We start from the raw sequence: 15084 nt of genomic DNA, 5'->3' as shown, positions 1-15084 counted from the left end.
TTTTGAAATAAAAAAATACAAAAAGAAAAAGTTGAAAAGAGACCGAGGAAAAACAACAACGTGCCCCCACAGATTAAGAAAGTTTTGATCCCAAATTAATTAATTAAAGATGTTAAATCAAGAAGCAACTAATAATGCATAGGAGTTAGGATGCTTCGCGGAAGGCTCATAATGCAATTCAATTATTGTTCTCGTTTTTTTCCCCCCAAGAAAAGAAAAATTCATCAACCCACCAAATTAAGTTACAGTATATGAACAATGAACCAAAAAAAAAAAAGTTTAGGGATTAGGGTTTTGAAAACCAAATCCAAACAGGCACAAACCCTTTAACAAATTCTTAAGTGCTCCAATAATGCTAGCTAAGTAACAAGATTCAGAAGGACATTAATTTGTATCCCGCCTTCTCTACTCTTTAAAAAGCAATATTAAAAATTAATTGACTAGATCATATGTTTGAAAATTCTATGGGTTAAAGGACATTTGTGTGCTTTAAACTATTTCTAATGACTTTTTTTGTCATCTAATGACTAAAGTTAACATTTTGTTGTTAGTAGGGGAACATTACTTTATTTTCAAAGTACTTACGTGAGAATTTTATTAGTGAGCGATCTAATGTAAGCGCTCTTAGATAAACCCCTGTAACCCAATTCTGAATTAGTTTTGAATAAACAAAAGATAATGTCATAATGGTCATCCTTTTTTTTTTTTTCCTATGCGGACACATAATGTCAAGGTCTAAGTCAATCCATATGCATCGAGAAAATGATACGTTAATAGAAGTAGTGGAATAAAAATAATTTTTATATATTTTAAGTCTTTTTATTTTGAAAATTAAGGTTGCGCAAACAACATGGCAAAATCATAGAAGTCTGGGCTTTTTTAGTCGGTGTCCGCATTTTTTCTTGAGTCAAACCTTCTTAAGTACTCATATCTTGGGGAAAGTGACACAATAATGAGGTTTTGTTTTTGGTCCTACAGTAGATCCTATGTTGGAAATTGAGTAGTCTGTGTATATGATTTTTGTTGAGTAAAAATATTTAAAATGTGATTTTATAAATGGAGTAAAGTAAGTTATGTAAAAAATAACCATCATTAAAATAAATAATAATAATTATGATAATAATAATAAATTTTCCAATTCCCATGCATATGTGAATGTATTTAAGAGTGCAAACACTTGGTTCTATTCTTATCGTCTCAGCTATCCTAAGATAAAATATTATTTTTTATCTACGCGTGTGTAGAGAAAATGGCACAATAATAGAATCAGATGAATAAAAATGATATATATATATATATATATATTAAAGTCATTTCACTTTGAAATTTAAACATTAAGTTCGCGTAAAGAAAACGACATATAATAATAGAAATCTTTCTATTCTCAACCCATTATTGAAGCCAACATGGAAAAGAAATCATTAATGGTGACAAACTATTTTTTAGTCGGTATCCACATTTTTCTTTGGTCAAGCCTGCTCTAGTACCATATCTTGGAAAAAAATGACACAATAATATACTTTAATAAATTTCGCGCATGTTTGTATTTGTGCGTATTGTATGGAAAAAAAAAATAAATCTTTAATAACTCTATACTTTTAGCGAGATTTAAATGAGATCCTTGTTTATAGTTCAAACTATTAGAATGACAACCTAAAGTTTGTACTGTCATATCATTAATGCCTACCCAATCACTATATAAAAAACTATGAAAATAACTAAATTAGTTTGTTTTCGTAGTGATATTCAGATTAACATATTTTTTTGACATTAATAATTTATTTTTCTGTGACAAAAAAAATTGAGACCCAAAATTTAGATCTTGTTTGATTTTGTTCCCTTTTTTGTTTTTAAAAACTATCTTGTAAATTAAATTTTAAAAATTATTTTTGAAACCAAAACTATGTAAATTAGAAAATAATTTGAATTAAAAATCGGAAGATAATGGTGGTCACCAATGGGTAATGATAGTAGTTAACTATAGCTGATAGCAGCATTCAGTAATCAATTGTGCTGTAAACATAAAATTGAAAACAAAAATAATTCTAAGATCTTTCATTAAATAAAAAAACAAAATGAGAACAGTTTTGCAAACATTTAAATCTAAAACACTTATCCAAACAAATTGTTTTTATTTTTTATTTTAAAAGCGGTTTTTAAAGATAGAAATCAAACAAGCCATAATTTGTTTTTTTTATAAATTTATTTTAAGTAGGGAGAGAGCAAATCGAAGTGCTCAAGAGTTAAGTCCAAAGAAAAAGTAGTTGACGCAATCCAAATGGTTCATATATTTTTTTCTTCTTAAATTTTCCAATTATTTAAACAATTTCTTCTTCTTATATATCTATATATATTATATAAGATATTAAAATAAATTTTCCTTCGATTAATATCTCCCTATCAAATTCATTTTTTATTTCCAATAACAAATTGAAGAATATGCCAATAATGTCTCTTCATTTTCTAACTTCTTTGCAGGCCCCACCACCTTAGATTAATTATAACTAGTGGCCACTGATTGATACAAAAGTAGACAAGGGATATTACTTGAGCCGATAAATTTCTACCATTAACATCATAATCAACAGTTTTAGTTTAAATGCATATAACTAATCATCCGTCCTATTTAAAAGTTGTGCTTATGAATTCCTAAGCGTGTATATATATAGTACAACCTTCTCCTCCAACTACTTCATCAATCTAAGAAGCCCTCAACCTATCCAACATGGCAAATCTTTCATTTCATTTCACTATCCCCTTTCTCTTGTTTTCCCTACTTTGTTTTCATTTCACTTTATGCTTCACCAATTTAACTACATATGATGAATTGGCACTACTTGCCTTGAAGTTTTCTGTTAAGGACCCTTACAATTACTTGGTTAATTGGTCCAACTCTTCTTCCATTTGCAATTGGGTTGGGGTTATGTGTGATGCTCACCATGAGAAAGTAATAGCTTTGAATCTTGGTGAGATGGGTCTCAAGGGAACTTTGCCCTCAAAAATTGGGAATTTGTCTTTCTTGGTTGAACTTGACCTTCATAGTAACAACCTTTATGGTGAGTTGCCAAAAGAGTTGATCCAATTACACAAGCTACAAATTCTCAACTTGAGCTACAATGAATTCAAGGGAGAAATTCCAACTTGGATTGGAAGCTTATTCATGCTTCAACACTTCCATCTCTGTAACAATAGTTTTGGAGGTGTTATTCCTAAGAGCATATCCAATTTGTCAAAGTTAGAGACTTTGAACTGGAATGATAACTTTATTGAAGGATTCATTCCATTTGAGATTGGAAAACTTCAATGTTTGAAGATTTTACGGATTGCGGTAAACAAGCTTTCAGGAAGAATACCTCCAACCATTTCCAACTTATTCTCACATGAGTTGTTGTCTTTGTCTTGCAGCTTTTTAACAGGTATGTCTTGCGTAATGTGTTATTAGCATTTCTTCTATTTTACAATGATTATAAATTTTTTTTTTCTATTTGGAAATCCTTTTGCTTAATTTTAATGTGGATTTATGTGAGCCTTATTATCAAGCTCAGTTGATCTTCTTTAATTTGTTGTAAAATGTTCACTTATATTTGTTAGAATAAATTCATCAACAAACTTTTGTTAATTATCATTTTACATAACCCTCCTAGCTTTACGAGTATTCAAATTATCAAAGTTGGCACATTTTTTGCATTTCATGGAATCAGCTTTGGATCAGTATGTACTTCCTACATATTAAAATTAACTTCACCTAAGCAAAATAATACGTTTGATAATTATTTTACCATTAACTTTTTATGATATATTGGTGATAATAAAATATTCTTATTTCAGAAAGAGAAATTGATCAAATGTTCTTTGAAATCCTCTTTTGGTTAGTTAGATAATTTTATATTTTTTAAGTTATATACTTTTCAGAATTCTTTTTGCAGTTACGTTATTATAAATTACTTTCATAATACGACGACCTACTTTTTATAACATTACAAATTTGTGTCACAAATTAGCATGTGCTTGTTATAGGACATGTCTTAAGCATTCTTTTGTTTGTTTCCAAATCCCATTTTATGAAGAAAATCATAAGAAATTACTATCGAGAATGATGTATCTGATTGTGAAAAAGTTATTAAAAATTTTAGATCATCATGGTGGAGGAAAAATCTTCAAATGATTTCTGTGACTTTTTCCCTGTGCTATAAGCTGCATCGGTATTTATAATTGTGTACTCAATTGGTATGATTATAAATTTGTGCATTCGTGTAAAAAAAAAAAAGATCTGAAACAACTCAAATTGTCAATTCGACCGTCAATATCTCATTATTTTAATGTTATAAAAATCACTGATTTTCTCTTGTTTTTTTTATTAATAGAATGTCTATTTTTTTTAGAACTAATTTGAGCTTCCATAGTCTGATTTTCTTCTGTACAGCATGTACCCATAATATATTTTAAGGTTCCTATGCTCTTAAAAATATTATATTGGGCACCAGTTGTTTAAATATATGCATATAACTAACTATTCAATTCTATCTAATTTCTGACCAAGCGCTTTTCTTTTATTTTTTATTTTATTTTTATGTCATGTGGAAGGTGCCGCTTGAGTTATGTTGGGTGTGTCCCTTAGGCGCACTGTTCTTTCTTTTATTTATTTATTTACTAGGCATGATTTTTTTTAGTATGGGAAGGAAGTTATATTTTTTCATAACATTAAATCATAAAATAACATTAATTTTTTCATTTGTTTCTATGCTCTTCTAACATTTCAATAAATAATTATAGTTTAGACATTGAATAACACGCATTTGATACTTTACTAATAAAATAAGACATTAACTATTATAAGTTCCTCTGTACATGTAATTAGTTTAGTCAGATTCAAATAAATTTACACAAAAGGCCTAAAGATACTGGTCCACAACAAAAATAATAAGGCATCGTCAGGAACAGCTAATGTTGTATTCCAAGAGATATTTGAGAATATTGAAATAGATTATGGTTATTTTTTGTTTCATACCTTACAAAATTAATTATGATTATCCCATTCTCATTCATCATTTATTCAATTGGTTGCAAATAAATGCAATCCAACTAAATACTGCACTTAGTGAAAAAATAATAATAACACATGAACGTTATTAATTTCGAATGCATAGTATGTAACAATAACAATGCTCTATAGTATAGTTTATCATACAAGAAAGTAACTTTGAAGACATGCATAAACTAATGATGTACGAGCAGGACACAAGTTCAAATAATGAACTAATATTGTCTCACTATTTCTCTCAATTTGGGTGCTGAAAGTGTTTTGACTAATTTTATTCGTCTCAATAATTAATCTACTATAGCCTCATTTAATCATAGTATATATGATGAAAAATATCTTCCTTTCTTAATATATTTGGCCCTATTATATTGCAAAGACTTCGGACAAAACTCTTCGCATATGAGGATTCGATTGGTCACACTAAACACAGTTCAAACTAATGGATACATATCGAGATACATCAATTTCCTATTTCCTTCTTTTTCCTATTGGGTTCAAGAGTTTTGTCTTCTTTATTGCTTATTTTTATTTGATTATGATATTTTTACTATACATGGACTCTAACAAAAAAAAAATCAGTCTATTTTAGCAGACACTGCAGGTTTAATTTATTGCAAAAGACAATAGTCAAATTTGAACTAATAAAAGTATCATAGTTCTATCAAAAAATGTTTTCTACCATTTAAGATCAACTATTTTTTGAATTTTCAAAGTTGGTCTCTTATATGCTCATACTTTACGGTCTAATAGCATATCTTACAATTTTTTCAATGACCACATCCTAGTAGATATTCTCAATATAATTAGTAATTTGGCAAATCTGAACATAATATTAAGTGATAATCAGCTTTGCAATTGCACACCAAAAGCGATTGAAAATTTGATTATGCCTCAAGGGTTCGAACTTCAAGGCAATGACTAATTATTAATTTTGTTGATAACACTAAACATTATTATTTGATTGTATGATATAATTAGGATAATTAAATCTATTTATTTACGATAGATAAATTAATCAAATTTATTTCTGTGTTGTATTTCTTTGAGCTTTGTTATACCTTATTATGTCACGAGCTGCTATATAAATGATAAATATTTCATAACATGACATTAAAAAGCTTATTCTAAATATGCATGTGAGAGAGAGAGAGAGAGAGTTTATTTTTATATAAAGTAAGAAATTTATTTCATTTTGAAAGCTTCTTATTTTTTTAGGAATTATAAAAGTTGTTATTAGTTAATTTTTTTATTATTTACCTTTTTCTCAAAACTTAATTGTTTTTACAAATACCTCGAAGCAATTTTAATGAAAAAATTAATTAGTTGACCCATATAGTTCCATCCAGTTTGTGACTTATTTTTTTATAATTTAAATCGTCTTGACTCAGTTCTTATACTTTCTTTTGTTGTCTTCTCCATTCATCCCTTTCAAAAAGTAACTAAGTCCTTGGTAACTCATCCTATGTGGCACCTATGGTTTGTATTCTTTATACAAAAGACTTAATCCGATCAATAGCAAGAGTGCTGTGTGACTGATGATTTTTTCTCCCTTCTTTCTTTCCTTGGGCCAACAATTTGTTGTGCTAAAGTAAATCCCCCTACTCTCACCGAAGGAAGAGGTAGTTAACAGTGTTGCATTGCTTAGTTGACAGTCTTATTATTAGTGCCACATTAGATAAAATAAAATGAGAATGATATTCTATTAAAAAATGTAAACTAAATAAATATTGCTAGCCAAAGACAAAATACGAAAGGCAAATTAGACACCGGAACCTATTTGTTTCCTATAATTATTTTGGTCATTTTCTGTAATTATCTACGTCTTTTTTTTGATAATTTTTAGGTCATTTTGTATAATATTTTTAGTCAATTAATGATTAAATTAACAAATATTTAATGGCGTAATGACATTGCTTCACTTTTAAAGTATGGAGGCAACGTTGAGCCCCTTTGATTTGAGGGTGTCCAATGAGTACCTAAAATAATTGAGGGTAAATTAACACTTTAACTCTTCAAAAAACACAGCACATTGATTAGCACTAAAAACTTGTCAACAACAACTTCTCTCTGTCTCTCTCTTTGCTTCCTTTGTTTGGGATGTTAGATTTTTTTTTTTTTTCAATGAAGGGATGCCAGTTTAAATAATGAACAATATATATATATGGCTTTACATATATTAATTTTGTGCACATACAATATATATTTTCAAATAGCATATTATTGTACATTTTTTTTATTAAACTACATCACTCCTCTTGATGTCTAGGCCAAAGTCATCCAGTCAAAATTGAAAACTAGCTCTTAGTTTTTATTAAACCGATAAAAACTCCATACCCCAGGCACAAATAAAGTCACCAAAAGTAGTCAAAGACTAGTAAATCAGTAAACAACCTGTAAAATTAGTAAAAACCTGACCAGTTCCCATAAAGAAACAGATAAAAATAAAAAATGCATGTTAACTTCTTCTTTTTTTAAAAAAAAAAAAAAAGAGGCGCAACTGTAAATTTTTTGAAACTTGGGGGCAAAGAGCTGCGGTTTTCTTAAAACCTTCTCAACCCCACATGTGAACCCAGCGTCTCGATTGACTCACCACCTAATATTTTCAGACGATCAATGCAGGACTTTCACCAATCACTTTTTCTATTATTATCCCGGTCCAGAGGCATCAGAGATTCACTTCTTTTTTTTTTTTTCTCTCTCTCTCTCTCTTCGATCTCTCACTAATTTTTTGGCTACACTCATAGTATCTATTGAGTCAAGGTAATATCAAGCTTTTATTTATATTTTTCCTCGGGTTTAATCTTTTAAGTTTAGTTTTTATAATTTGTAAACTAACTTCATGCATTGTCATTTTTTATATATATAACAAGTATGGACTCATAATATTATACATATTTGTACTAACTGTGGTATATTATAAGATTATGTACTAAACTAAAAAGAGGGCAACTTATTACTCATTATTTTCTTTTTAATTTATTTATTTTTATCCTTTTATAAATTCACAGTTTTTCATTTTAATAGCAACCAGTCTAACCATGATTCAATCAATAAACAGTGAATGTGCCTCAATCAATTTAATGACTGGTCTAGTTTTTAAAACTTTGCTCTCTTATAACATGGTATAATGAAATATATACAACAACAATAATAATAACCTACAAGTCTTATATCACTAGGAGGGGTTACCATTATACAACTTAACAATATTATTTTTAAAAGAAAAATTAATAAAATATCCTTCAAATATTTTAACAGTTATAGTCTTTTAGATGTCATAATTTTACTGAACAATTATTTAATTAAGGACATTGAATATAGTTAAAAAATTCACGGTAAGTGAAAATTTTAAATGAAAGTTTATCTTTTTCTTTATGTCTTCAACATTTATTTATCTAGATATATATACACTATATATTGTGTAAAAGGTCAACGCAATGTGTTTGTCTTGTAATTCGGGTTATGATTTGTTAAGATATTTAATGGTATTGAACAGTGTGGTTTCGTTGTTTTGATGTCTAATATTTAATTTTTTTTTTCCCAGTGCACGTTATGGGATGGATTTATATGTAGTTATTGTAAATTCGATTAGGCATATGTCTAAAATTAAAGACAAAGGTTCCATTTTGATTTTATGTATTCCTTAATAATCTCATAAAGTTATATTGTATCATTTTAATACATTGTCTGAAACTTTAAAATTGCAAAATCATCTCATATAATTGGATTTAATTTGTTTTTATTACATAACAAGATGCAGTGGAAACTTGTTTTGCTTAATTAAAAACAATTAGATCTTGGTCACATTAACTATTTCAGGAAAAATAGTTCCAGCTATTTCTAGCTTATTCTCACTTGAATTGATATCATACAACTCCTTAATAGGTGTGTCTTTAATAATATCAATAAATTCATATATTTGCTCTAAATCATTTCAAAAATTTTAATACGTGTTTAGAATGTCTTAGAATAAGCTATTTACAATATCATATTCAACGTTGATTTTGTTGGAGAGGGGAATGAGATATATATATATATATATTACGTTGAGTAGGGTGCAATAAATGAATCTACAAATTATATATAATTTTAATTTGTTGTGATATTGGTAACTCCGTCATTATGCTTTCAATACAACATAGTGCATTATCATCATTTAGCATTCTCTACACTGCCAGGAACAAATATTTTGCATGCTTTTTGTTAGTTTTTGTCATTTTCATTTGGGTTCTTGGAGCCATAATGCAAGAGATATTTTTTTTAATGGTTTTTAAATTTATATGATTTTTTTATACAACATATGTTGTCCATGATCATCTCCATAAAGTTATATTGTATTTCTATGATTTTATATAATATATATACAAGCACTCATATTACTGTTTTTTATTTGTTATTGCAATAATGCAGGAGATATTCCGAATGAGATTGCCAATCTTACAAATCTTAAAATTATGTACTTGGGTCGAAATCAACTCATTGGCTACATACCTAGAAGCATTGGAAGTTCGGTTTCGCTTCAGGAATTACAGCTTGGTTCCAATAATTTACAAGGTATAATTTTTATGCAAATTATAAGTCACTATAGATTTTTTTCTTTTTCTTACTTCTTGTCTCTTGCAACTTGAAATTATGAACTTAGATGCTAATAGGTTTCGTCGAAATGCTATTAATTGTATATCCCAAAATGTATAAGTTAAGAATAAACTTTCTTTTCTGACAAAACAAAAATTGGATTATATTTTTATACATAATTTGTAATATTTTATAATATCATTGAGAACTCAACCTGTTACAAAGATTTTAAATATAACAGGGGATAATTTCAGTTAGGTCCCTTGTAAGGAAACTTTCATTAAATTTCAAAGGACTTTTTTTTTTCCCAACTGCTGATATATTCCTAAGGCAAATAAACTGGCACAGTACAACTGAAATCGCAAACAGCAACAGAGCAAAAACAGAATCAGCAACAACATAAGAGAGATCAGCCAAATAATTTTAACTAGTAGATTAGACAAAAGAAGTGATGGTGAAGACACCCATCCTATGAGAACCAGCAACAATATGCTTGATTTTTAATTTCAAAGGACTTTAATGAAATTAAAAATCAAGCATATTTACTAAATCCAATTTTAATAAAGCCTATGTCTTTTTTTTTTTAATTTCCCACCCTAATATCTCTTCAAATACAAAACAAAAATGACACTGTAATTTAGGTAATAGAAGCAAAAGCCCGTCACCAAATCTATCATTCATATATGCAGCTTTTAAACATATATATCAACAGTTGTAGTATTGTACTTTTTATTTTGTTATATTGATACACATACATAATTATATAAAAAGTTAGTTTATAACTTTTAAAATTTTTTTGATAATTCTATTGTCACAATTGTAGTCTTACCTTTTTTTTTTTTTTTAAGGTTCTACTTACTATAACCCCCATAAATCTCAATGACATAATATGTTTAGATTAAATATTTTAAACTATATCATATTTTATAATTAAATTTTAGGTTAGATATTTAGATTAAATATTTTAAAAGTATACCACATTTTTTACATATCCAAACTATTACTCTTTTTGGTTTTTTTTTTTTTGGTACTAGACCATCCAATATCTTGGGGTATCCTAGGTTCATGTGTTCGCTCTAGACTAATCTAGATCCACACTTAATACGTTGGGCAACTTACTTTGGGGAGAATTTATGAGTTTTGCAAAAAGTTTTGTACAATTTAAGAAGTTTATTAGTTATAGACAACTTTTTAAACATTTGTTGACACAATGTTTTGGATAGCTCAATATATAGTTCTTAGATAGTTCATAGATAACTTTAAATTTTGGATAGTTGTTAAATTAATTTTATATTAAAAATTGTAAATAAATTTAGCTGTCTGATTTGGCTGTGGTAATTTTTGTGTACAGAGTAGGGTAAATTTAAAAATATGGTTGTTTATTTTAAAAACAAAATACACTTTTTATAGTGGTTATTACCATAATTGGTGTAGAAATTAATATTCTACATCGGTTAATGTAAAAACTGGTGTAAAATAGCAAACTTTCTACAATGGTTGGAACCCCAGCCAGTGTAGAAAGTCCACTTTCTACAGCGGTTGGAGCCAGTTGGAACTCCAGCCGGTGTAGAAAGTCCACTTTCTACAGCGGTTGGACACCCAACCGGTGTAGAAAGTAGAAAGTGGACTTTCTACACCGGCTGGGGTTCCAACCGCTGTAGAAAGTGCTCCATTTATTAATTTTTGAATCGTTGAACTATTTTCTACATCGGTTATTGTTAGCCAACATAGAATATGTATTTTTTACAGCGGTCGTATAACCAATGTAGATTGTTAGACTTTCTACATCCCCTATAACAACATCACCTATTTAACCATTGTAAAAAGTCTTTTTTAACCGCTATAAAAAGTCAGCTTTGTAGTAGTGGATGGATTGAAGATTGAATTCATGGACTTCAATGGCTAAGGATTTCTAGACTCTGGTTCCTCTTGATTTTTTTTTACTTGCAATTTTCCTTTTCATAGTTGAATTAGTGAAGTTGTAATGTTGCACTCAAGGTGTTTGATTAAATGCCTTTGTCATTTTAGTTGAGGATACTTGTTATTGGATTGATTGGTTGTAGGAATTGTTACTTAATTTTAATTTCAATGGTTTAATGCATAGTTGTGATGAATTATTTAGTGTTCTTGGTATTAGCAATTGTATAGTTACATTGTGAGGTCTCGACAAATTCTAATTAAGGTTAATTTGGAATTAATTCTTTGTTATGTATCGTTTTAGGTACTGTTCTAAGCCAATTAATCAACTAATAACACATTGAGAGCTTAATGATGCTAATTTAGTTCACTACATGAGTAATAATGGTTAGGCTTGTGCATGTGACTTTGTTAGCTATGTTTGGAATAGTCTTGAACTACACTTGGCCAATGAGAGCATTTCCTTAGCAATTTAATTGTTGAATGAGGATTTCTTCACCATCATACTCCTAGGGATCACTTCCATTCACTGTTGCAAATACATTTTCATTGGTTCACTTATTTTCTCTTAAAATCAAAAATTGCATAAACATTAGTTAGAATTTTAGTTTCATTTTTAGAAAATTAATCAAACCAATTTTCATTGTCATTTATAGCACATTTGATAATCATTCTCAATCAATTTTTAATCCAACTTGCTAGGAGATTCGACCTAGGTTGTGCCCTATACACATTAGGGTGTCCACTTGGTTTAATTTGGTGCATACGCGACTAGTATATTTCAAAAGGCCAGTTTAAATAACTATTTTTCCACTTGAAGATTAGAAATAGTGGCATCTTTGAATTTCTACAACCATTGGATTTTGGGGGGGGGGGACCAATCAAGACAAGCTTCAGTGCCTCCCCTTTTTCAATTAAACGCAAGTCCTACAAAGCCCAAATCTATGATATCCATATTCTCATCCCATTTTTCAAAAGCTTTATCACATGGGGTCTCCAAAACAGTTGCCGAAGTTTGTTCACAATCAAGGAGGGGTGCATTGAAATCACCTCCAATGACCCAAGCACCTTGGGTGCTTAACCTTAACCGTCTTAGCTCATCCCAGCAACACTGTCAGTTTTCATAATTTGGACTGGCATAGATGATAGTTAGGAACTAGCTCTCATTGTTGAAAGTTTTGATACTAAGTTACATGAATTAGCGATGTTTTTGCAATGCCAACTTTGTTATACTAGCTAGTATCCCACAAGCATCATATCCCTCCACTATAACATTCAGCGTCAACATAATCAAAAAATTGAAAGCCCAACTTCCCAATTAAATATGTAGTCTTCCTAGTAAAAGCACGAGTCTCCAAAATTGATAGAAAATCCAACGCAGAATATTTATTTAAACCACATACAAGGTGAAAGAAAGACATATGACTGCATACCTTTAGAATTCCACTTTATGTTATTTGGCATGTGAGAAGTTGTTTGGGGGGAAAAAAATAAGAAGATGGAAGTGTATATTAAAAGTGGATTTAGTGGATGTAAGAGGATGGAGCTTTTGAAAGGTTGATTTAAAAAATGAGATGTTATTTGACTATGCTACCTCAAATTTAACTTATTATTCTTTTATTTACAAAATATTGTTAATTCATTAAAATTATAATCATCATTTAGATAATAATAATAATAACAACAACAACTCAAGATCAAGTTTTTAGAATTATAGATTAAATAATTAATTATGTTAATTTTTAGCATAGATGTATATTTAACTATTTATAAAAAATTTGTCCAATCAAATTTTATATTTTATACTTTTATTATTTAATATTTCAAATTTTATGTTATTTAAAATTTTTATTAACCAATAAATGTTTGTCTAATTGGTTAAAGTTATAGTCACACCTATGGCTCTAAATGCTATATATTTCTTTAAAGAATCACTTATAACTATATACATCTCTTACTTATAAAACCTATATTAATATATAAACAACAACTCCAGAGACTAGTATAAAGATATTCAATAAAAACATATCAACGAAAAATGCACATTTCCAAAACAAATATCTAGAAAACTCTACTCTAATCCTATCAATTCTAGAAAAAAACTAGACTAAATATTACATATATGTCTCAACTCTTACTTAGAATATAGCTTTAAGCTTTTGAAATGCTGCAAATTCAATAACAATATACGCATGAATTATAATCAAGTATAGGGCAAGCTTCAAAATGTAAATCATTATTAACAAATTATTACCTGATCAAATGAGTGAATAGTACCTTGAGTGATGATTTCATACATGAAAATCATTACATAATAACCATATGCAACACTTTCTAGTTGTCGAGAATACTGTAAAAAAATAATTAAATTTATTAAACCAATATTATAATATTTATTTTAATTAGGGAATAAATTTGAAATACTCACTTGCACTTTTGCACCCACTTTATTTCCGCTAATTCCTAATATGTCGTTGAAGATTTGTTTATAGAATATACACAGTTATAAAATATTAAATATGTGCTACTAATAATGAAAAATAGAGTTATTAATAATAAAAACTTAATTTTCAATCTCAATAGTTGCCAGCTTAATTTTACAAGTTGAAAAAATGGAAAAATGCAAAAAAAAAAAAATCCTGTTGTGTTTGTTTGATAAAAAAGTACAATAGGGGCTAACTTTAATTTCTTGCTTACCAATATACGCTTTCTAGAAGCATAATAATGTGCTCATTGAGAAAGAACAGGTGGAGCAATATCACAAGTATTATATGATCTATAATGGCCACATTTATGCCCAACTATGTGGAAGTGCACTTCGGTTGTATCATTAAAGTCATTACATAGTATCTAAACATGCGATGGAATCAAAAAATATTGACAAAAACATGAGAAATTTTCTGAAAAAATAATTATAGATATTTACAAGTGGAATGAATATATGAAACAGGGTTCTCTATAATCTCAAATAATCACAATATGGCATATTCAACAATTAGATGCTAAGATTACTCTTCATTCATATTTTTTCTTCCATACTGACTTCACAGTATGGTGTATTCTTTGCTTGCCACATGTCAGAGACCCAAAGAAATGCATTCTTATTCCAACATAAAAGAAATAAACTTGTACGCACTGAGTTCAACACCACATATTGGGATCTTTTAAAAGATTATCTTTCATAGTTCATAGTCAAGTTTTCATTGAAAAACATGATAGCAAATAGTACATCTCAAGAACATCATTAAGTTCACCCTTTAAAATTATTATTGGACAAACCTCAAATAAATTAAAAATAAATTGGCATGTGTTTGAATGAACTGAGATTACCTTCCTGTCAATAATCTTCAGGCATGAGAGTTTCTTCAATCTAACATTGTATGGAAGTAAGCAAATCAGGAGATATTATAGTTTTTTGTTGAGTACTATTCTTGATCCTTAACCAAATCATCGTGTGCTATATATAAAAACCTGCAAGTCAAGTATAAGCATCTATGATCTATTAATCTAATGAGATACCTCTTTATCAATCATCTCCTAGATCATGGACA

The 15084-nt window shown here is 28.7% G+C and overlaps 1 protein-coding gene across 1 annotated transcript; it reads left to right on the top strand.

Moving 5' to 3' along the window:
• The first annotated feature begins 2725 nt into the window (after positions 1-2725).
• On the top strand, positions 2726-11235 carry LOC129297241 (leucine-rich repeat receptor-like serine/threonine-protein kinase RGI4). The gene is made up of 3 exons (XM_054935604.1): positions 2726-3416; positions 9452-9595; positions 11126-11235. Exons 1-3 carry the CDS (start codon positions 2726-2728, stop codon positions 11233-11235), a joined length of 945 nt encoding a protein of 314 aa, XP_054791579.1.
• The last annotated feature ends 3849 nt before the right edge of the window (positions 11236-15084 follow it).

The sequence above is a fragment of the Prosopis cineraria genome, unplaced genomic scaffold (genome assembly GCF_029017545.1).
Source record: "Prosopis cineraria cultivar Desert tree isolate PC_DT_omini unplaced genomic scaffold, ASM2901754v1 PC479, whole genome shotgun sequence".
Lineage (NCBI taxonomy): Eukaryota > Viridiplantae > Streptophyta > Magnoliopsida > Fabales > Fabaceae > Prosopis > Prosopis cineraria.
This window is presented reverse-complemented; position numbering and strand designations above follow the sequence as displayed.

What these genes read in the sequence shown, in the direction of transcription:
- LOC129297241 (XM_054935604.1), top strand. Translation starts at nt 2,726, where the DNA reads ATGGCAAATCTTTCATTTCATTTCACTATCCCCTTTCTCTTGTTTTCC. An exon ending in GTCTTGCAGCTTTTTAACAG is followed by an intron (nt 3,417 to 9,451) that starts GTATGTCTTGCG and finishes GCAATAATGCAG; the next exon opens with GAGATATTCCGAATGAGATT. An exon ending in TGGTTCCAATAATTTACAAG is followed by an intron (nt 9,596 to 11,125) that starts GTATAATTTTTA and finishes TTGGAACCCCAG; the next exon opens with CCAGTGTAGAAAGTCCACTT.